General features: G+C 37.5%; 1 protein-coding gene across 3 annotated transcripts in view; it reads left to right on the top strand.

Annotated features, from left to right (window-relative positions):
- The first annotated feature begins 7,480 nt into the window (after nt 1–7,480).
- The window catches only part of tank (TRAF family member-associated NFKB activator), a 60,323-nt gene continuing 44,257 nt past the window's right edge, over nt 7,481–23,546 (top strand). For all 3 annotated transcript variants that reach the window (XR_007935527.1, XM_051930583.1, XM_028806407.2), the window contains exons 1-2: nt 7,481–7,699; nt 22,820–22,930. Coding sequence is in view for 1 of the 3 variants with exons in the window: in XM_051930583.1 (XP_051786543.1) it covers nt 22,917–22,930 (14 nt within the window). In the remaining 2 variants the exon portion in view is untranslated. The remainder of the gene's footprint in view (nt 7,700–22,819; nt 22,931–23,546) is intronic.

Here is a 23,546-nt window from a genome sequence, read left to right as displayed (position 1 = left end):
TAAACTCCTTCCCTGGCCCTAACTTATGAAACTGAATGACCCAGTATGTAGGACAAGAGTGTCAAAACCTAGAGGGCCACTGTCGGTGCATATTTTCGATCCAGTCATTTCTTCATTATTAACCAATTACTACTGCTTATGTACCAGACTGTGTTGCATTTTAATTGACTTGCATTTTAAGATTCAGAAACCTTGTTTCTTTTTTTCTCAAATAGAAGCCGGAGAATATTATGTTGCAAAGAAAACCACCAGATAACTGGAGCAGACAGGTCCCATTTCAGCCTATGTTACCATCACTTAAAATTGTTTTACGTTTAAAAATTTTGGAAAGAAAACTAAATAAATAAATTAAGGCCTGAGAAATACACTGGACAACATACTGTAGATTTTGCTTCCTGGACACTTTTGGGTGTACATTATGATTTTGGCTTGATGATCACAAAAATGAGAGGAGGTGTGGACCACCTCCACATCCACTCCTTGAATAGTGACTGGACATAGAGACTCTTTGGAGCAACGAAAGTCAATAACCAGTTCTTTGGTTTTGCTGATGTTAAGACACACACAATTCTCTTTGCACCAAGAAACAAAGTTCTCTAAATGACTTCTAAATTCTGTGTCATCCCCCCCCCCCCCCCCTTTATCAATATACCACATAAGTGCAGAAACATCTGTGAATTTTTGCAAGTAACATAGCTCACCCAGGAATCAAACATGAGTTGTTGGGCCAGTGAGGTTCTTTACTAACTGGAGAAAACAAGTAAAACTAAAATTTCAACAATCTTTTAAAAAGTCTGAAAAGTATATCCCTTCAAAAGTCCAAATTATCATTATTATTCATTAACTGGAAGATAGCTTAAAGAAAGGCAATTTACAAAATCAACATATATAAACAAATTTTAGTAATTAGAAAGTATTAACTTTATAACCAAAGGACAACAAAATTAACAGTGGAGCACAAGAAACGTAAAATTACAGTCAGCCTGAAAGCTTAAATGCAACTAGCAAACATCTACAGTTGACTGACAATTAATAGGATCACTGCAGAAGTAGAACACTGTTTTAGGTGGAATACATGGTATAACAAGACTAAACATTCCTAACAAGATTTGTAAAAAAAAAAAAAAAAAAAAAAGAGGAGCTATAGGAGCTGTCTTCGCCGTATTGGGCAACTTTTGGATGATCATGGAAATACCCTGGGAACAAAAACTGGAAAAACATCTACCACTTTAACATGTCTGGCTAGATAAAAGACAGTTAGGAGATGGGATAAAGCAAAATGGAGATTTCTTGCAAGAATTTACAAAGAGATGGGGGTTCTACCATGAAGAAGTGACAAACATCTTGGAAACACCAAGAGCTTAAACACGGAGTTGAGTGACATAGGTTGTATGCAATGGTTTGATCTGTAGGACTGTGTAAAGAAAGAAGGAAGTGACAGAACAGGATTAGTGAAGAAAACATTCATTAAAAGTAAGGGAACTGCCCAAGTTCACATTAGGAGTATTCATTCATTAGACTGTGACATTGTCAAGGACAACTTTTAGAGGAAATATCTGTGGATTTGCAAAAGCCAAATAAAAAATGTCAGAGATTAAATTTAGGGTGCTGTTTATTCATCTATACTGAGATTCACAGAAGTATTTGGTGATCTGAGATGAAACCTGTCAGTTGAAAGGAAATGAAAGGGAGAACATGATGTTATTGGCATTGAAGTGATAAGAAAATCCATGTAAACAAATAATGGTTTGCACCAAATGACTTAACAGAGAAGAAAACACAGTCAAGCACTAATCCTTAAAGCACACTTGTAGACAGTTTCTATGAAGAGGTATGGTAGCTTCTAATGAGGCACTTAAGAACTAGTCAGAATGGAAGGCGGTAAAACATTACAGCACTGATCCTGTGACACTTAATATACGTAAGGAAAATATTGTCACACAAGTGTGCTTGGGGAGCAAACTAAGGGCATATGATTTACCGCTGAGGCACAAGGGGGGAATGTCTAATAACACTCTCTCTCCTCCTTCTTCGTCTGTAATCCATGGGCTCGCTGAATCGGGGACAGTTGGGAATCATGTGGACAAGCTCTCTGCACTTCTAACAGCGGGTGGTGTTGGTGGCTTCTCTGTCGGATGTGCCTTAGGGTCAGTATCCCGCCAGGAGGGCTCCCCTGTAGTGACTTTTCCTTGTTGTGATCTATGCCGCTCAGTGAACCTGTTGGTGCTTTCAACTTGGGAGGCAACACAGTGTCGCTCGAGGGCTGAGATCAAGGTATCCATTGATTTATATTCTTGCCTCCAGACTGGATGGGCAAGATTTTCTGGGAGGGCCTGTATGAAGAAGTCACAGGCTACCGACTCTGTGATGTCTTTTGAGGAGTTGGTCACTGATTTAAGCCACCGCCCTACATGGCCCCAGGTTTCGTAAGCTTGAGCAGGTGCAGGTTTTTTTTTTTGGAAGCAAAGGTCCACTCATGACAGGCCCCAGCCTGCTGGTCCAGAGTGTCGCCATATCTCAATAGCACCTCGGCCTTGAGTTTATCATAGTCACAGGCTACCTCCTTGTCAAGGTCATAATAGGTGCGCTGCGCTGGTCCCCGCAGGAAAGGTTCTATTATGTGTGCCCACTCTGAGCGATCAAAGTGATGATGTACAGCTGTATGCTCGAAAAATGAACAAGTTTCAATATCGTCATTGGGGTGTAAGGGTGGAAGTTCCATCCCTAAGTCCCATTGGAGAGCTGTGCGAGCTTATCCACATACCTCCGCGAGTTGGGTCTGTTGTTGCCCCACCTGGAGTTTTAAGGCTTGGACCTCCGCCATCACCCATTGCATGAATTCCACAATGTTTTGTGCCTCACTCATGATTCAGGATTCCCTGTAAATATCCTGCTGACTACACCATTCTAAAAAGACAAAAGGCACAAGATAAAGGGTCTGGGGCACCCGAAGGCAAACCCCATATATTGAGGTATGCAAAAGGTGTAAAAGAAAACTCATGGTAGTACGAAATGTTCAAACGTCATCAGTTCTCAGGTTGGTCTATATTAAGATGGAGTCATTTCCCTTTATGAGGAATTCTGGGAGGAAGCAGTGGGTCCAGGTAGACTGACCCCGGAAGTGACATCAGAGTGGGAGAGGTGTTAGTCTTCCTTTCTGCAGAGGAAGAAGGAGAAGAGAGAATGTTACTAGACAGTACTCTCTCGTAGCTCAGTGGTAAATCACACTTACCTAAGCCCATAGGTTGCTCCCCAAGCACACATGTGTGACAATATATACAGGAAATAATTAAAGTATACCAGATATCAAAACAGATTAGAACTAAGAAGGAAAAAGTAATTCAAGTAGAACCAAAAGCATGTGTGACTGAAAGCGGAGCTATCATTGTGGTATGGTCTCTGCAGAAACCAGACTCAGGAAGGTCCTGTAGGCTGTTGTCCCACAGAAACAAGAACTATTGATTTATCTCATATTCCAATGTCTTTCACAGAAATGGTAGAAAACAGCTCTTGATATTAGCCAAGATGCGAACTGGCTTAAGAATAAAACTCATGATTGTTCGTGAATTCTCTAGGAAACATGTATATGCTCAGTTAGGAGTTTAAAAGACATGTATGGAATAGAGGAAGAGAGATGGATGTAAAAATATGTGATGGAATAATGTTTAGTGAAAGAAGATGGGTCTCTGATTACAGAACAAGTGAGATATCTCAAAATCAATTACAGAAGAGAAAGAAAAGAGCATGTAAGAGGTAAGTTAAAAAACACTTGAGGAGTCTTCAGTTGTTTCTGGACACTGCCAACCTTTGAAGTGAAGAAGGTGTCAAAGTGATCAGGAGAAATAAATAATGGGGCTGGACAACAGAAAGGTTAGAGATAGAACTAAAGGATAAAAGGGATTCTATTATATAGATTCAGCTACTGTTAGAAAAATTACTTGCGTTCGCGCTCCTAGAACTCAAGTAATTTTTCTAACAGTAACTGAATCTATATAATAAAATCCCCTTTACCCTTTAGTTCTATCTTGAACCTTTCTGTTGTCCAACCCCATCATTTCTTTCTCCTGATCACTTTGAAGAAAAAGAAAAAAGTCGTCAGAAATATGTTTCCAGAAGATGGATGTTTCTCCTATTGCAAGACAGTTTAAGTGTTTTGCATTTCCCAGTACGAAGAAATGGAGTGTTAAAGGTTAGTTAGAGGAAGAGAGGTAAAAGAAGTTCAAGAAAACTAAATACAATGAGCATCAATAAAAGGATAGAGAGGAGGTGAGAATATTAGTTGTGGAATCTACAGAGAACTGAGCAAAGCAGTCTACAGGGGAGAGTAAAGAATACACTCAAGCAAGATTGTATTGAAAGGTGACAAATGAGGGTACAAAAGGAGGAGAAAGAAGAGAATGAATATGTGGTTCCCGATGCAGGCTTCTCTAAAACAATATGTACCTTAAAAGAAATATTAATAAAACTATCCATTCATTCAATTATCTGAGCCCACATAATGCAGTTCAGGGGCTGAAGCAAGGTTGGAATCAACTTTGGCTGAGATGATGAGATGCCAGACTATTGGTAGAGCACAAAACAACAATATCAAACTGTAGCTAGGAAGTAACAGCTTTAGGACTATACACTATCACTGCTCTGATATCTTTATAGCTCATCTAGTGATTAATGCTCAAGTCTACAAAACAGTGGTTTCAGGAACTGAAACAGCTGTTTTAAAATACAATAAAATATCAGGTTGCATTATTCAGCTAAGCTCTTTGTGTAAAATATAATAATAATAATAATAATACATTTTATTTATATAGCGCCTTTCCCATGCTCAAGGCACTTGCTACCAGACTGATCCGAGACTGCTGGGTTATGAGCTTTGAGGAAAGGTCAAAGAAACTGAACCTTTTCAGTTTAAAGAGAAATTAAGAGATGAACATGTTTAAAATAATGAAGGGAATTAGTGGATGAGTGTTGGCAGTTGGTTCAAAATGGATTTCACTAATTTATACACATGGGACACGGACGGGATTTGATTAAGTGTTAATTTCAACTTCAGTTTCTAGTTCATACAGTGCATCCGGAAAGTATTCACAGCGCATCACTTTTCCACATTTTGTTATGTTACAGCCTTATTCCAAAATGGATTAAATTCATTTTTTCCTCAGAATTCTACACACAACACCCCATAATGACAACGTGAAAAAAGTTTACTTAAGGTTTTTGAAAATTTATTAAAAATCAAAAAACTGAGAAATCCCATGTCCATAAGTATTCACAGCCTTTGCTCAATACTTTGTCGATGCACCTTTGGCAGCAATTACAGCCTCAAGTCTTTTTGAATATGATGCGCTCTGAAGCAGGTTTTCATCCAGGATGTCTCTGTACATTGCTGCAGTCATCTTTCCTTTTATCCTGACTAGTCTCCCAGTTCCTGCCACTGAAAACATCCCCACAGCATGATGCTGCCACCACCATGCTTCACTGTAGGGATGGTATAGGCCTGGTGATGAGCAGTGCCTGGTTTCCTCCAAACGTGACGCCTGGCATTCACACCAAAGAGTTCAATCTTTGTCTCATCAGACCAGAGAATTTTCTTTCTCATGGTCTGAGAGTCCTTCAGGTGCATTTTGGCAAACTCCAGGCAGGCTGCTATGTGCCTTTTACTAAGGAGTGGCTTCCGTCTGGCCACTCTACCATACAGGCCTGATTGGTGGATTGCTGCAGAGATGGTTGTCCTTCTGGAAGGTTCTCCTCTATCCACAGAGGACCTCTGGAGCTCTGACAGAGTGACCATGGGGTTCTTGGTCACCTCCCTGACTAAGGCCCATCTCCCCTGATCGCTCAGTTTAGATGGCCGGCCAGCTCTAGGAAGAGTCCTGGTGGTTTCGAACTTCTTCCACTTATGGATGATGGAGGCCACTGTGTTCATTGGGACCTTCAAAGCAGCAGAATTTTTTCTGTAACCTTCCCCAGATTTGTGCCTCGAGACAATCCTTTCTCGGAGGTCTACAGACAATTCCTTTGACTTCATGCTTGGTTTGTGCTCTGACATGAACTGTCAACTGTGGGACCTTATATAGACAGGTGTGTGCCTTTCCAAATCATGTCCAATCAACTGAATTTACCACAGGTGGACTCCAATTAAGCTGCAGAAACATCTCAAGAATGATCAGGGGAAACAGGATGCACCTGAGCTCAGTTTTGAGCTTCATGGCAAAGGCTGTGAATACTTTTGTACATGTGCTTTCTCAATTTTTTTATTTTTAAAAAATTTGCAAAAATCTCAAGTAAACTTTTTTCACATTGTTATTATGGGGTGTTGTGTGTAGAATTCTGAGGAAAAAAATGAATTTAATCCATTTTGGAATAAGGCTGTAACATAACAAAATGTGGAAAAAGTGATGCGCTGTTTATACTTTCCGGATGCACTGTATAAACATTAAAAATGTTTTCTTTATACAGACAACCATAAACTGCACTGGGAATAATTAACCAAGTCACGTATTAGCAGTTAGTAGTCTGGGAACTTTCAAATACCGTTTCAAGGATATTCTGCAAAAATTACTATAGGGAATGATGAGCAATTATGGGTTGGATGGCCCGTTTTTGTCAAATATTTTCATATGTACACAAAAAAATGCTGTTTCCTTTTTTATGCAGGAAATTACTTAATTTGAATAGGTATAGAAAGAGAATGCTATCATTAGAAAGCTTGCAAAAACCAGCGAACCTTGTGCTAACACGTCTTCGCAAGATTACGGTTATTAAGAGCAAAATAAACCACCCATGCGTCCAATTTATGCAACTCTTAGCCCAGAAGCAGTGCCTATTAGCTTCTAGGTATACAACATTAAAGCATGAAAGTGGAAAATTATTTGTTTCAACTAAGTTAAGGCTAGGCGAATAGCTCTGGCCTTGCATTATATTATAAAGTATTATGCTCTTGTTTTCTACTCTCCGATTTACTGGTATCCGTCTAGAGCTGGCTCCTGCTTCCCCGTGCATTTAAAATGTATATTACCTGCACTGATGTTTGTGAAGTAAAACTTAACCTAAATATCCCCCTCCCCTTCCCCCAAATTGCCCTTGAAGAGCAGAATACACAACGACTGGAAGGCAAAAAACTTATGCAACTTTAATAATTATGTGCAGAGAGCACGAGTTTAGGGTTACAGAACTTAAAAACCCACCTCTATTACAAAGCTGCTCTGCTCAGGTCTGCGTCTGAAGATAAAGGGAGAGTACTGGTATGCATGTTGTATTTATTATAGTAAAGTAGAAAGAATGAGCGTTCACCCAATAATTAAGGAAAATATTGTTACAAAAGTGCCATCTTAAACTCGTACTTAAGCCAAAGCCACAAACACCGGCAGCCACGGATCGACTTCTCGGCTTCACAGACCCACAACGTTTCCTCGCTCGAGCAGCTCGCGCACTGATTGGCTGTGCGCTTGTCAAAGCGGAAGTCTTTTGCGCGGGGATTCCCCCGTGGGAAGTTCCCGGCTCGAGATTGTTGACATGACAGGGTCGGCGCAGAGTTACAGAGGCGAGGAGTTTCCTTTTATTTGGCCTAAAAACCTGTCCCTTCTTTTTTTGACCATGACTAGGTAAATAGTACACACGGGATTATACATTGTTCGATTTAAAAAGCCGACATTTAATGCAGTTGAAACCCTAATTCGGTATAAAACGAAACGAAAAGTTGGTAAGTACACCGTGCAAGTTTCTCCTTTTTTGTGTGAGGCAGTAGTTACATGTGCTAATTGCATTGAAGTAAAGCGAAAGTGCGTCTCTTAGTTGATTATCTTTTTAATTTTTCTGAATAGTAGGTTTGATTGTCTTCTTGTAGTATTGAGACCGACGCTTTATCTCTTGTCAAATGTGAATTACCGACACGCCGTCTTTGATGTGACTCTGACTTTTCAATGGAAGTGCTGGACAGTACGCTGCAGTCTTATTCAAGGCCTGCTTTCCTCAACTCGTATCAGCCTTTTAGTGCAGACGTCCAGTTTGCGTTACTTTTTTGTAATTTCCCATCATCTCCACAGTGCAACCTTTTCCATTCATGATGATAAAATTCGGATTAATTGTATTTGTATTTTGTTTAAACAATTTCAAGAGTTCAGGTTTATTAATCATTTTCAACGTGAACATAATGGTGTATACATATGCTTAAAAATGTCTTAAAGCTTTGTTTAGGTTAGGTAGACTTTATTAGCCCAGAGAGAAATTTATTTCCAGCTGGAAAGTTCAAATCTTTTGGGCAGATATGAGAAAACGAGCAAAGTACACATTTAAAAATTAGTGTTAGCATAATTACACACACTCCAGATTATTACAAACAGCAATAATTACCTTTGACTTAACACAAAATAATAGTTAAAAACAAGTAACAGAATTCAAAATGATTATAGCACAAGGATTGAAAGAGTTCTTAAATCTATTACATTTTACTCTTGCGGAACCAAAATCTAGAGTTTGATGGCAAGAGCTAAATCTGAAGAAATAGAGAAAAGTGTATTGTCTGTTTGTAACACAGGTGAGTGGCAGAGCAGAAGAACCTATGTAGTAACTTTTAAAAATGTAGTATGTATATCATTGTTGTATCTGTGTGTGTAAATATACAGTATATATACCTGTAATGTTTATTTTATTTTCAGCATTACCCAGGTTTCTGCTGCCTTAAATTTGCTTCTGTGTGGTACTGGGTGTTATTTTTGAAATTGAAATGGATTGCACAGTCTGCATTTCATTTTTTCCCTTTTTATTTGCAAAAAATTAAAAGGATATTTTGACAATGTTGCTTGAATTGAAACAATTTAAATTAATTATTATAACTGAATCACTTTCAGCATTTTGCCTTCATTTTTTTTCTTTCCAAAAACAGTTTAAACATATTGTATTATTAAATTACAAATTACATGTTTCTTTTTTTATTAAGGAATGTATTCTTTCAAAACATGTCAATTTATATTGTGTCATTTTTATGTTAATTGGCCTATCCTGGCCCTATCACAATACATTTTTAAAATATAAAATACTGAAAATTAAAATTGTAGCTGTTAAGACTATTATAGATGTATAATACATATGATTTATTTAAAGGTTTGTTTACTGTATATACATTTTTTTAACATTGTTAAATGATAAAATGCAGTGTTTATCACATTGTCACTGTCATTTACTTTTTTAGTGACTATAAAATAAAATACACATTTTTTTTGCAAGTGCTTTATATATCGGAACTTCAGCAAAAAGTAAATTGAGACTATTTCTGAATACTCTGAAGGTAAAATGTTGTTAGATAATTACATAATTGTTACTGCACTCGTAGGCACAAGTAAAATTCCCTGCAGACATGTTATTTATTATCATTATTTCAGATTATTTACTTGGTAAAGTACTTTGTGTAAAAAGAATAAAAATGAATTAAGTTGTTCAATCCTGTGAATGTTCAAGTTTATTTTTTTATTGTAGAAAAATTAACAGAAAACTGCTAGCAATTGAATGTGATAAATAATGCTTGAATTTCTTCATTTAATCTTTTACATTAAAGTTTTGCAAACTACCGTAAGTGAAGAGAAGAATGCATCCAGTGCAGATTACTATGTTCCTGTGTGAAGAACAGATATTAGACTTCCTATGAGAAATTGTCAATGCATTATCAGAGAAATGTATTGTGCTCATTAGGAATGGTTTAAGAATTTATGTGTGATAAAATCGTGTGTATTTTGCATTCTGATGAATGTATAACAAATATATATTACGCTAATATTCTTCACTGAATTTGTTTTCTATTTGAAAGTGAAATAGATTTTTCAAATAACATTTATGTTTACATTATACTCTTCCAAACAATTTACAAGACTTTTATTTGAATTTTTTTAATGTTATTTTTATGTCTTAGTTCCAAATGGTAAATCAGTTAAAATTGTTAAAGGACAGTGTGACATAAGAAAATGAAATATTTCTGTCACTGATTGAAAAATGGATAAATTGATGGCTGGATTGACATGGAAACAGATGCTATGAGCCATATAAATTTATAATGATAAGCAAGAAGCAACCCTTCACAGACATACTGTAAAAGATGCACTATGATGAAAACAAAAAGAGACAGAAGAATGCAATAAGGCACCCAGAACTCTTAATCTTGCTTGCAGTGGCTCTCAGTTTGTTTCCGATGGTGGTTATGTAATGTAGAATACAAGGAAAACATCCTCCTGGCATCTCTCCACACCTGGAATAATGCCACATCATTAACATTGTATAAAAATAGGCATATTTATTTATATCACACAAAGAGAGTATTTAAAGTACAAAAAAGGAACACAAATAAAAAAAACTATTATACCTTTAGGAGTGATTAATCATTCTTGCCCACCTCTAAATACTTCCAGCATGGCACTCTCTTTCACCACTGTTTTTTCTCTCACAAAGTATATACTTACACCATTTTATGGCAGGCCACTACCCACCTCATAGTCTCCTTCCAACTACACACTTAGCCTGAGATGGTCTTGAATTATCTGGTCATTTCTGAGATCATGTACATCCTTTGCTGCTATATGGAACCTAGGCTGCAGTCCCACCAAGGTGTCCTTGCACCTTTGTGTACTGCATAGTTCCTAAAGTGAAGGGTCTCTTGGGCATCTTTCATGCTCCTGATTCCAATAAAAAAGAAACACAGGCTTACCTTTTCAAGTTGGGGACATTATGCAGCCCTGCTTGCAGCTTACTTGACCTTTTGTCACTTTTACCAGGTGTCAACTTAATGTGATCCACAGGATCTCATCTTCGCCAGCTAGGGTCAATGTGCTGCCTCCTATCAACCAGGAGTTCTTGTAGTCTTCTACAAATTTTTCATTTACTAGGCAACGCAGTATACGGGGCTTATGTAAAATTCCAGACATGGGTTCCCAAATTTTGAAGATCATATATGCCGTTCTTTAAATTTAATAATCAAATCCTTTTTTAATTAAAACATGTACCTTGATGATAAAAAAGTGAATGGTTTCAAATCTATGTATTGTTTAAAGAAACTGAGACATTCTAATATCAGAAAGAAACAGTCAAACAAAAAATAGCAATTCATATATAAAAAGAAGTAAGTAGACCTGTATGTTGTGTTTGCTAAATGTATTGTGATATGAGTCAGATGCACCAGTGGAGATGCAAATTGCAAATGATTATAAAATAACATACAATAGCATAAAGGCTCTTCTTTTGCATGAACATAAGGAACCTTGCCTGGTTCAGTATTAACTAAGAATTTGTGTTAATGCACCAGGTTTAAAGCTTAGAGATGCTCTTAGAACAAAGACTGTTTATATCCATTTGCTGGGTATGTACTATAAAGCAGTTTTAAAGGCTTTTAAAAACGTCATTTCACAGAATGATACAGTATATGACAAAAATAGAAAATTTTAGATCACTAGCATTCAACAAAGAGTGTAATCTCACTGAATTCAGGCCTTGTGCTGACAAAAGTGAAGATTTGTCCGTGAACCCAGCTTTCTAATTCTGTGTTATATGACATGTTTATTGTTTTTTGAAAACAAAAAAAAAGTGCAATTCATTATTATTTTGGATATTTAAAAAATAATTAATGTCATGTTTAGACACCAGTCTAAAAATTCTAATGGTTAAAATCAATATCAGTGTACTTTGGTCAGCTTTCAGAAAAAGAATATTAATTTAACCTTTCTCACCTCTGGAATTGTAACCATTTAGCTACATTTTTGACTTGTTCTTCCAAAGCACACTGTTCCCAGTTGGTGTCTCGTAAGGTCCATTTTTGCTTTTATGTTTTTTATGATACTTCCTCTACAGACCAAAGTTATTGCAATATGCTTGTATGCTTTTTATATACATATATCTACTGTATATAAAATTTAAATATAGTATATACATCCATTCATTTTCCATTTCTACATAATACATTTTTTTGGTATGAGAAGGCAGTGTACATAAAGTGGGAACCAACCCTGGACTGGAAGCCATTTAATTACATGGTTCACTCAAGCAGACACCCATACTGACACATTCAGAGCAATTTAGAGTAACCAACCAAATTAACCTGCACATTTTTTGAAAATGCTGGATAAAAATCAAAACTGGTGTGGAAAGAATCTGCAAACACTGCATTGACAGTGGCAGGGACAGGCTTTCAAGCCAGTTTCCCATAGTTGTGTGGATGTAGCGGGAACCACTGTGACACAGTTCTGCCCAATAATAAGTTATATATACACATGGCAGGTTGTACCACTTTATGATCCTGATCTGGAACAAGAAATGTAGTATTAGTCAATTGTATAGAGATGTAAGAACCATTTTGATAGCTTGTCTTTTCCTATTAATCTCATATTTCCTAAATATTTTAAGGTTTCCAGGGTGTAGTTTTTCCATTTGATCCTGGTATCTTCAATTGCCAGTGTGAAAAATAGCCTATTTATATACAAATTTTATCTTTTACTAACTTCAGATTTATCAAGTTTACAGAATTAGTACTTTTTTATTTTGTTTTATTTTTGCTTTTGCCATTCCAATAGTGCCTCGTGTTTGTCATTAGTCTATTTATTTGTTTTTCATGTACACTAAAATTTTCAATGATACTGCATGTCGAAGGCACGTAGTGCATGTGATATGTAATGCATGATGTCATGGCAAAGCCAAAGCTTTGTGTACAAATAAAATTAAGATTACATGAGAGACATAGCGTTTGGGTTAAACAGTTCATTATAGCATCTGGTTACCAAGCTTTGTTTAATGACCTTTGGGTTTTTGCTTTGTGAATATTGGTTGTCCATTTCAGCTTCTAGTGTACTGACTTCTGCTCTGTCTGACAATCATTCTGATTTGCCCCTAAAGAAAAATCAAACAAGATTACTGCCACTTTCCTAAGCACTGGACTTCAAGAACTTTATAGAAAGTTTCAACTTATGATTTAGTATTCTTGCAGAACAACTCTTTATGAATTTAACATTTGGAAGATACTGCATGTGTTTTCTGCGGTGGGCTGGCACCCTGCCCAGGGATTTGTTCCTGCCTTGCGCCCTGTGTTGGCTGGGATTGGCTCCAGCAAACCCCCGTGACCCTGTGTTAGGATATAGCAGGTTGGAAAATGACTGACTGTATGTGTTTTTGTCATAATTTTAAACATTTTAAATGCTACCTAATCTATAATAAAACCCTAAGGTCTGTGTGTCCAGTCGCTCTGAGCAGTCTGATTGATAATTGTGACTTTGGTGAGATTGGTCAGTTTGGCTTTGGTGATGCAATAAAAGAGGAAGTGTGAGTGTGAGACACATGAGGGGGAGTAGAAGCGTATGAGGCATGCTGAGAGAGTACCTTCAAAGACGGGAAGTACAAAACTGGACAGGAGGTGAGAAAGGCATCTTGAAATTAATGTCTGAGAATCAGGCTTTACAGGAACTCGTTTGAGAGAGGAAGCCCTGGTGATGGGAGGTTCACTCCCTCAGACACAGACTAAAGATACTGAAGGTACACTTAGGGGAAGAGATAGCAAATGTATTTGAGTTATTCTGTTAATGGTCTTTAATAGCTACTGTGGCTAGTTCATTAAAAAATTACACACAAAGTAGGAATTATTAAAGAGTGAGTGGGAGGACATAAAGTTTCAAAACAGCAGGTACTCTAGCAGTCTCACTGGGTCTGTACAGACTACCGGGTGGTTTGGCAGCCCACCATCAATAAGTGTCCAGGTACGAAAACACTCTCCTACATGTTTGCTAACCTCTTTCTTCCTCATTACCCACTCTGTGTTGACAGCTAAATCCATGTTCTAACTTAAATCCTGATTTTTACTTCAACTGCGCAACTGATATTGAACAGCCTGATGTGATATTTGGCCTGCCTTGTAGCTGGGAATATTCTTCCGCACAAGTCACGGACCACACCTTCAGGATGTACTGACCCCTGAGTTTCCCTTGTGGCATGTACAGACCTTGGGTGCCCCACTAAGGCCTCCTTGGCAACTTTCTGTAGGACCTGGTCCTGCACTGTATCATCTTAGTGGTGCTTCCCCATGGTTAACCTCTTGTCAGCCAGGCCTTCTTCACAATATATAAACAGAGAAATACTTGTTCAGAATATGAGTGTTGACATGTTAATCAAAATGCTTACTCTGACAGTTTGTTTCGATAAAAACAAAAATGAGACATTTTGTGAATGTTGCAAATAGCTATCTCTACATTACACTATTAAATATCACATGAACACAGAGCAGGAGATATACAGTGCATCCGGAAAGTATTCACAGCGCATCACTTTTTCCACATTTTGTTATGTTACAGCTTTATTCCAAAATGGATTAAATTCATTTTTTTCCTCAGAATTCTACACACGACACCCCATAATGACAACGTGAAAACGATTACTTAAGATTTTTGCTAATTTATTAAAAATAAAAAAATTGAGAAAGCACATGTATTCACAGCCTTTGCCATGAAGCTCAAAATTGAGCACAGGTGCATCCTGTTTCCCCTGATCATCCTTGAGATGTTTCTGCAGCTTAATTGGAGTCCACCTGTGGTAAATTCAGTTGATTGGACATGATTTGGAAAGGCACACACCTGTCTATATAAGGTCCCACAGTTGACAGTTCATGTCAGAGCACAAACCAAGCATGAAGTCAAAGGAATTGTCTGTAGACCTCCGAGACAGGATTGTCTCGAGGCACAAATCTGGGGAAGGTTACAGAAAAATGTCTGCAGCTTTGAAGGTCCCAATGAGCACAGTGGCCTCCATCATCCGTAAGTAGAAGAAGTTCGAAACCACCAGGACTCTTCCTAGAGCTGGCCGACCATCTAAACTGAGCGATCGGGGGAGAAGGGCCTTAGTCAGGGAGGTGACCAAGAACCCCATGGTCACTCTGTCAGAGCTCCAGAGGTCCTCTGTGGAGAGAGAGGAACCTTCCAGAAGGACAACCATCTCTGCAGCAATCCACCAATCAGGCCTGTATGGTAGAGTGGCCAGACGGAAGCCACTCCTTAGTAAAAGGCACATGGCAGCCTGCCTGGAGTTTGCCAAAAGGCACCTGAAGGACTCTGAGACCATGAGAAGGAAAATTCTCTGGTCTGATGAGACAAAGACATTCACAAACTCTTTGGTGTGAATGCCAGGTGTCACGTTTGGAGGAAACCAGGCACCGCTCATCACCAGGCCAATACCATCCCTACAGTGAAGCATGGTGGTGGCAGCATCATGCTGTGGGGATGTTTTTCAACAGCAGGGACTGGGAGACTAGTCAGGATAAAGGGAAAGATGACTGCAGCAATGTACAGAGACATCCTGGATGAAAACCTGCTCCAGAGCGCTCTTGACCTCAGACTGGGGCGATGGTTCATCTTTCAGCAGGACAACGACCCATCTGACACGGGCACATCATAAAGTGCATAAGAAAACAATTAAAAAGCTATAACCAAATAGAATATGAGATAGTAGCAATACTTCACATACGTTACGTAGAGTTGCATTCATGGTTTGTACTACTATAGGAATTTATGTAGGAATTTCTGAAGGCTTGCTAAATCTGTTTTTTTTTTTTTTTTTTATGGTTTTTCTCTGCGTTTCTGGCGGGACCACAGGCTGGACCACTTGGAGGTTGTTTCTGGATAACCATTTGAATAGGCCAGGTGTAGGTCATTGTAAGAAAGTGTCATTGGGAAGGAAAATTTATTTACACATTCGTTTAGGGTGTTAGTGTCCACATTCCCTTCTAGCACCTGAATCTTGGATTTCTTGAGTCAATTAGTTATGACCAATCCTTTCTGGATATCTCATTTTATTCTGAGTTAATTATTTTTTCTATTTTATCTTTGTAAGCTTCCTTCACTCAGCTGTTTATTTTAGCATTTGCTGTGTGTCCTTCAGAGCCTCTTTATCACTGGATTTGAATGCTGTATTTTTGTCATTTGGGAGATTTTTTTAGCCTTTCAGTTAATCCAGAAGTCTAGAATCCTGATGTTGTTTTTCTTTATGTGGACTTATTTAGTACTATCCTCTGCTAAAATGTTCTGAATGGCACCTGGTGTGTGCTTTCTGAGTGTACCTCTTACTGTCTGAAGGTGAAAGAAAAACCTTAGCAATTGGCTTTGTGAATAAAATAGGTGGTTGTAATTATTTAGTGATCGGGTTAATTTTGTTATTGAAGCATATTCTCTTCAAAATGCCCTTTGTGTATTTTAATGTTTATATACATACAAGGCAAAAAATCCAGAGGAGTTTGTTTAATTTAAGGACTTTTTAGAATTTTGAACTTTTTAATGGACTATTTATTTGTTACTGCTTTTATTGTCTTCTTAAAATTGTTTTTAAAAAGAGGGGCTTGGGTTTTGTTTTAAGAAAGGGTTGCTTTTAGTGGTTTTATTGTTTTAGTGCAGTGTGGGGCCATGCCATGGACCTAGGCCACCAGTTGCACTGGGTTGGAGGGAGAGTGGAGATATCCCATGCCGCGGGAAGCCTTTTGCAGGGAGCTGTATGATAAATGGTTTGTGGCATTGGGTAAGTTTTAATAAACAATCGGGTGCATGTGCGTGCAAGCGTGCTTCACTCTGTTGTTAATTGAAGTACTTGGCTGATCACCCCACATATGTGCACAGACACAGGTGGATTGGTCAGGCACCTCAGTTGTGTCTCGGAGGAGGCTGCATGTTGCACCTGAACCCAATCAAATAGGAGAACTAAAAGGAGCCTGAATGGGACAGAGGGAGTCCAGAAACGCATCCAGAAAGAAAACAAGGAGGAGCCAAATTAAAGAGACGGAGGTTGAAATGAGTGGAGTAATGACGGAGGCAGCAGGAGGTGCATGAGTAAGTGCAAGAAGTTGGAGGCAGGCCGCTGGGAGGAAGAGCCCTGAGAGTAGTGTAGGACGGGGAATGAAGAGAGTTGACTTGGCTGAACATTATGGGTAGCTGGAGTAACCCAATTCCTAGCAGTGTGCTTCCATGTAAGTCTGGGGAGAGGCAGTGGGAGACGCTTGGAGCGGGAGCTATGCTGGGTGCCTGTGATTAGAAGGGACCCGAGCCTGGAGAAGAAGGTTGGATGTGCCTGCTGGTTGGGCTTCTCCTCTGCTGCAAGATCCCGGAGGGGATAAACCGAGGAAACGTTGGTTTTATTTTTTTTTTTTAAATATTTATTTTATTAATTTTCATTGTAATCATTCCATACAAACAGATCAATTTATAACCCAACAAATTTGAAAACAAATCAAGCCCCACCCCTGAGAAGGAGAGCTTAGCTAAAGGAAAATTTCTTTAAGCTTTTTAATAAGGCAACATTAGACAAAAGAAGGGGAGAAGTAAATATCTATATAAATAAGAGATGGAGAAGGGAGTTAAATGCAATAATAGTTATTTCTCTTATTCTAAAATAATATTGATTAAATCCTGCCATGTTTTGGAAAAATTTTGTACAGATCCTCTAACTGAAAATTTGATTTTTTCCAATTTCAAATAATATAAAACATCGGTTTCCCACTGACTTATAAGAGGAGAATTAGGATTCTTCCAATTTAACAAAATAAGTCTGCGTTTCAAGAGTGTAGTGAATGCAATCACCGTTTGCTTGTCCTTCTCCAATTCCAGTCCATCTGGAAGGACACCAAACACAGCTGTTAGTGGGTTAGGAGGGATTGTGATACTAAGGCTGTCTGAGAGGCACTTAAAAATTTTTGTCCAAAATGATGTTAGTTTGGTGCAGGCCCAGAACATGTGACCCAGTGAGGCAGGAGCTTGGTTGCAGCGCTCGCAGGTTGGATCCTGGCCTGGAAACATTTTGGACAGTTTTAAGCGAGACAGATGAGCTCGATATATAATTTTTAGTTGAATAATTCTATGCTTTGCGCATATAGAACTCGAGTGAATTCTCTGCTTTGCTACCTTCCACTCTTTTTCTGATATATTGATTAAGAGATCTTCTTCCCAATGTCCTCTTGGGTCTTTGAACGGTAGGGACTCTAATAAGATTTTATATATTGCGGAAATAGTGTTTGTTTCCTCGGAATTGAGCAGTATTTTTTCCAGCATTGTGGAGGGTGCAAGGTGGGGGAAATCGGGCAATTTCTGTTTAACAAAATTTCTAATTTGAAGATAGTAAAAGAAATGTGTAGCTGGGAGGTTAAATTTTGAACGTAATTGTTCAAAAGATGTAAATATGTTGTCTATATAAAGATCTCTGAGCATTTTAATCCCAAAACTTTTCCAGGTAAACGTTGGTTTTAAAAGGATGCACCTGGGATTGAGATTTTTGAACCGATCACAGCTTTAGAATTTTAACTTCGATTTTTAATGGATTATTTATGGATTGATTTTAACCTCCACAGATAGAAATGCAGTGTTGTTTCATTGGATTATTTATTTATTAAGAGGATTGCACTACACTTTAGAAACTGTTGGTTTTTAGTTTGTTTTAATAACTTTTCACCTACCCCTTGCTGCATGTGTGTGGCCTCATTTGCCTGGCTCATCTGGGTTATAACTATCAACGGTCGCAGGTTGAAGAGGCTCCTAAATGGCACAGGGAGCATGGACCCAACTTGCAGTGTTGCACTCCTAATAAGGCGCCATTACCTACATATTACAGTAAACTTCCTAAATATCGGTTCAAAATACATTGCCACACATTGCTGTGTTCTTGGTTTCCTCAAAAGGCACACAAAGGTATCAAAGGTATACAGATCAAGACAAGAATGTAACAAAAAGTCCTGTATAAGGAAGAGAACTGAAGTTCACTAGATATCACTATAAATAAAAATATGTACATCAATAAAACATATTCAGAAAAACCATTGAATCAGTGAATCTTAAGCATTGGTATTGTAAACATTGGTTTAAAGCATCTGAGCAGTTTGCCACTAAGACTGTGATTGCTATTTTCTTGAATTTAACCTGTGAGTTATCCCTTTTTTGTCACACTTCATGGGCGGGACATTCAGGTTAAATAAGGATTATCTTTTTATAAATGCTGTTGTGGTTCTGTCTGCAATACAGTGTTACCAAATGATGTATCCAAGACTCCCTTTTATGCAGAAGAGGTCCACAATATGTTATTTGTATTTTTGAATTAGTGAAGCTTTGAAAACCAAATTTTAATTATTTATTTAGTTTTTTGTAACTTGATTTCAATTTTCAAATAAATAGGCTACAGCTTACCCCAAAACATGCTGAGTAGTTTATAATATCCTAATAAATGATTACAGACAAAATTGTAATACCTGTAATTCTGACAAATCTTGTAATTGACAGAAAATGCTTTACTAAATAAAATTCATAAGGTTTTGACCACTCAAAACACATAACAATGAGGAAAGTGGGATCAAATATGTGAATGATCCCCACCCCCCCGACTTAAGACTGCATCAGAAAGCAATTATTATGAACTGGATGCACATGTACGAACAAGATCAGCAGCATGTTCATCAGATAGTGTTGAAAGTGCTTTGTTTTTGTGAATAGAAAAAACACCAGTGTTAAATTTAATGTTAAAGGACTTTATTAATTTAACACTGGTGACTTAACCATTTCTCAGTTTAATCCTGATAGTTTTTTGTTGTTAAAATCTGTCTACAGTACTCATAATCAAATAATTAAAACATTTTATTCTTCCTTTATGTTTAATGTCATTCTGCAGTTTTTTCACTTTTATCAGTCAGAGTTTAGTTTCACTGCAGAAACATTGTTCAGTTCTTTGAGCAAAGCACGGGATGGTTCAAAGTTCCAGCCGCTGAACGGTTTTAATGACCCTACCCATTGCAGGGTGTTAGTGAGGTACGGTGGTTCATACAGTTTCTAAGGATACTACAATTCACAAAACTGGGCTAGTGGGGGAGCCAATTAATTTGTTGCAGACAGATAGACATGACATTGACAGAAGGTGCTTTTTGCATTATATGAGAACACAACTAAAATATAAAAAATATTTTTATTATAGTTTTTCCCATACATGTCTGCAAAGCTGCATTTATAAAACCTTATTATAACAAAGGTTAATAAAAATAATATTGAAGGCAATCTTTTTTTATGAGGGTTATTTTGAAACCTTATGATGTTGTGAAAATATTTTGGTTCCAGCATATTTGTAATGTTTGCATAATATAAGCAATAATTTTATTGTCAGTGTTTTTTTTTTTTTTTTGCTCTGGTGCATGTATAAAGTATGAAGTGCTGACAGGTTGTGCAGTGTTCTTTAAAAGTCACATGTGAAGAAATGCTTTCAAATGAAAGTAACTCTTGAATGAAGAATGTTTAGTGAAAGTGGCTTTCAGGGCAAATATAAAGTGATACAATCTGGCAATCCATTTAAGAATGTATTCCACAGCGGAGTGGCGGCTCAGAGGCTAGGGATCTGCACTGGCAATTGGAAGGTTGCTGGTTCAAATCCCATAAATGCCAGAAGTGATTCCACTCAATTGTGTCCTTGAGCAAGGCCCTTAACCTGCAATTGCTCCATCCTGGGTATGACATTAACCTGCATCCAGCCCTGTAAGTAGGTCCTCCAACCTACAGGGAAAATTTGGGGGTTTGTGGCAGAATTGACACTCCAGCCACCATATTAAATCTCACACTGTTCCATTCCATCTAAAATAATGTTTTGCTGAAGTGTCACTCATTGCATGGCTTTACTTGGGTCCTAATCTGATGTGGTTTGTCATTTGGTGGATGCGGCAATGCATGCATAGCATGCTCCTAACCTTTACATAATAGTGCAAACTCTGCTTTTTAATGGTGTTATATTATGCCAGTTGTCTTTTCCAAGTGCAAATGCATCAACCATATTCCTTTTAGTTTACCATATTAGCTCATTGTAGGCCTGTGATTTTAAGACTTTGTCAGCCCTCCTGCAAGCTTTGGGAACTTGTTAGTTGAGTTTTTACTTCTGAGAAGGCTCTGCCTGTTGCTTTAACATGCTTACATTCTATTCGGTAGAGCAGGAGATAGTAGAGAAGTCAAAGTTTTGGAAATGTCACCTTTTGAAATGATGAGTTCTTGGTGCCATTTGAAAACTTTAGAATGTCTCCGTTTGGGGGCAGGTTTTGTTTAGCTAATTAATTGAAGACATATCCAGAGTTCAAAGGATGCATGTAAATATTCCATTTTGATGGTTTTGCATGTAACAGTATGCAAACTAGAATGCATCAGGTACATGTATTAATACTGTAAGAGTTGAGGATCACACGGGAGAGGAAGTTATGTTGCAAAGTATGGCCTCCACAAAAGTTAGGAGCTTTTCGCCATGTCAAGTAGATAGCTGCAATCTAGTTTTAATCAGATGCATGTAGTAATATTGTAAAAACTGAGGGGTATGCAGGAGAGAAAGCTATGTTGCATCAGCAAAAGTTAGGAACTGTTTCTCCATATGATTGAGATGGCTGGTTAGTAATCTGAAGGTTCATGTTTTGTAACTGCATGCCAGGAAGTGCTGAGCACAGAACAGAATTCCTCAGAACAGATAAATATTAATGACAGGGTGAGTCCCATTATTACAAATGACATTTGCATGAGGCAATACTTTATTCAGTAATTATTAAGTTCTTTGGTGCAAATATTTCTACATATTAATAGCTGTAGGTTAGTTGTGCAGGTGTTCTGATTATGTAGGTTTTTTTTGTTACAAAAGTCTAAATGTGTGATTATGCACTTCTGTTAACGCGGTACATTTCATATTAATAGGGAGATGTTCCTTGTGCTTCAAAGCACTAAATTTGATTTTGTTATTAACAAATGGAACAGCTCATTTGTTCATGGGTGTAGACAAGTCAGTTTTGTTTGAAACATGCCTTGATTTTGACTTGCTACTACTGTTGTTAAACTACTACCAATGTCGGATGTGGGAGGAAACTGCACATTGGTTGTGCAAACAACAGTTATAGCAAGTTTATGCTTACATCCCACAGTCCTATATGCGTAAGTGAACATATGTACAAGGTTTTCCTCTTGTCCATGAAGTGTATAAGTTGGTTAGAAAATGTGTGAATGCTTGGATGGTCATTTATAGACATTGCAATCAGAGTGTGCAGCTTCTGTTCCTTTTTAGGGATTGTGTAGGACGCTGTATTAAAGTTGATTAATCTCATCATCACTTCATCTCGCCTCTTATTAATTCTTAATACTACAAGTTAAGTGATTACTACTAACGTGATGTGTCATATATCGAAAGTACAAAGAAATCTAATTCTGAACTAACTCTGTAATGGGATAAAAGTAGTTTTTTTAAATTAATTATAGACAATATTCTTGCGAAGTGAAATTTTTCAACCTAAAATGCAATGCATTTTCAGTCATGACTTCTGTTGTTTTCTTTTTGACATGTGTTAATGCTGTGCTGCTTCAAAACACTGTGAACCATTTTTATATGTATTTTTATCTCATAATTTTCTCATATATTTTATGTTATCTGGAGTAATTTGTCTATATGCAGTCAAGCTATGCTGAACTATCGATACTGTAAAAAGGCTTCCCTACTGCATGCAACACATTGCTGTATTGTCTAGAATTAGCTCTGGGTAAATATTTGTGGTATGCTGTTTGTACTTGGGCTCTCAGCCATTATTTGAGATTTGAATGTTTCATATTTACAGTATTGTTTTAATATACAGTATATAGCATCTGCTTTTAAAATTCTTGGGGCTATGTAAATGTATTTCAGAAAAATAATTAGGCTTTCAAGCAAACTATGCTGTACACTCTTTAGTTCACAAATATTCATGTTCTTTGTCAGTACATAATGGGGGAGAGCATCACCTGATGCTTCACAGCCACTTAACTTTTATTTTAAGGTGTTTAGACTTCTTTTCTTTTGCTCACAGAACTTTGTTGCAGCTCATACGGAGTTGAACTCTTCACAGTCAGGATGAGAGCAAAAAAAGCATACGGATAAGCCTATGATCACTATAGCAGAATGTGATGAGGGATTTCAGGTGAGGTTTTTTACTTTTCTGCTTTTTCCTTGATAATCTCAGTTCCTTGGGATGTCATGATACCATAATTTTGTATTCAATACCAATGTCAGTTAGATTTTACGATACTCAATACCTTTCTCAAAACAAAAATCCCACTTAATGGCATTCTATTAAAGTCCCTGTGTTTATTGAAATGAATAATACTGTGTCTTATTCTATAATACAGTATAAAATATATAAATCTCTCTATTATGTAAAAAAAATCCTGTGACAAGACGAGACTTTTTGGAAGATTTTTTCAAGTCCTGCAAGTTGAGACCTTAGCCATGTGAATTTTTCAAGTCACGCCCTCCTCTCAACCATTTTCAACCACGCACACGGTAATCTCACCTCTCATTCATGTGAATGCTTTTGACAGACAGTTTCTGCTCTCTCAGCTCTTATAAATTTTAACGTTTTCCTCACTTTAAGTTCCAATGAAAGACAACGTATTATGTCTAAATCTTATTGAAGAATTTCATCACGAAGGGTTATCAACAACAAAAATGAGTAAAAATGAATTAACGCCAAAAATGTCAATTGGTTACATGGCAAATTGGTTAAATGTGTATCAATAGACTTTGCTGAAACAGTT

This window comes from Erpetoichthys calabaricus, chromosome 8 (genome assembly GCF_900747795.2).
Source record: "Erpetoichthys calabaricus chromosome 8, fErpCal1.3, whole genome shotgun sequence".
Classification (NCBI taxonomy): domain Eukaryota; kingdom Metazoa; phylum Chordata; class Cladistia; order Polypteriformes; family Polypteridae; genus Erpetoichthys; species Erpetoichthys calabaricus.
This window is presented reverse-complemented; position numbering and strand designations above follow the sequence as displayed.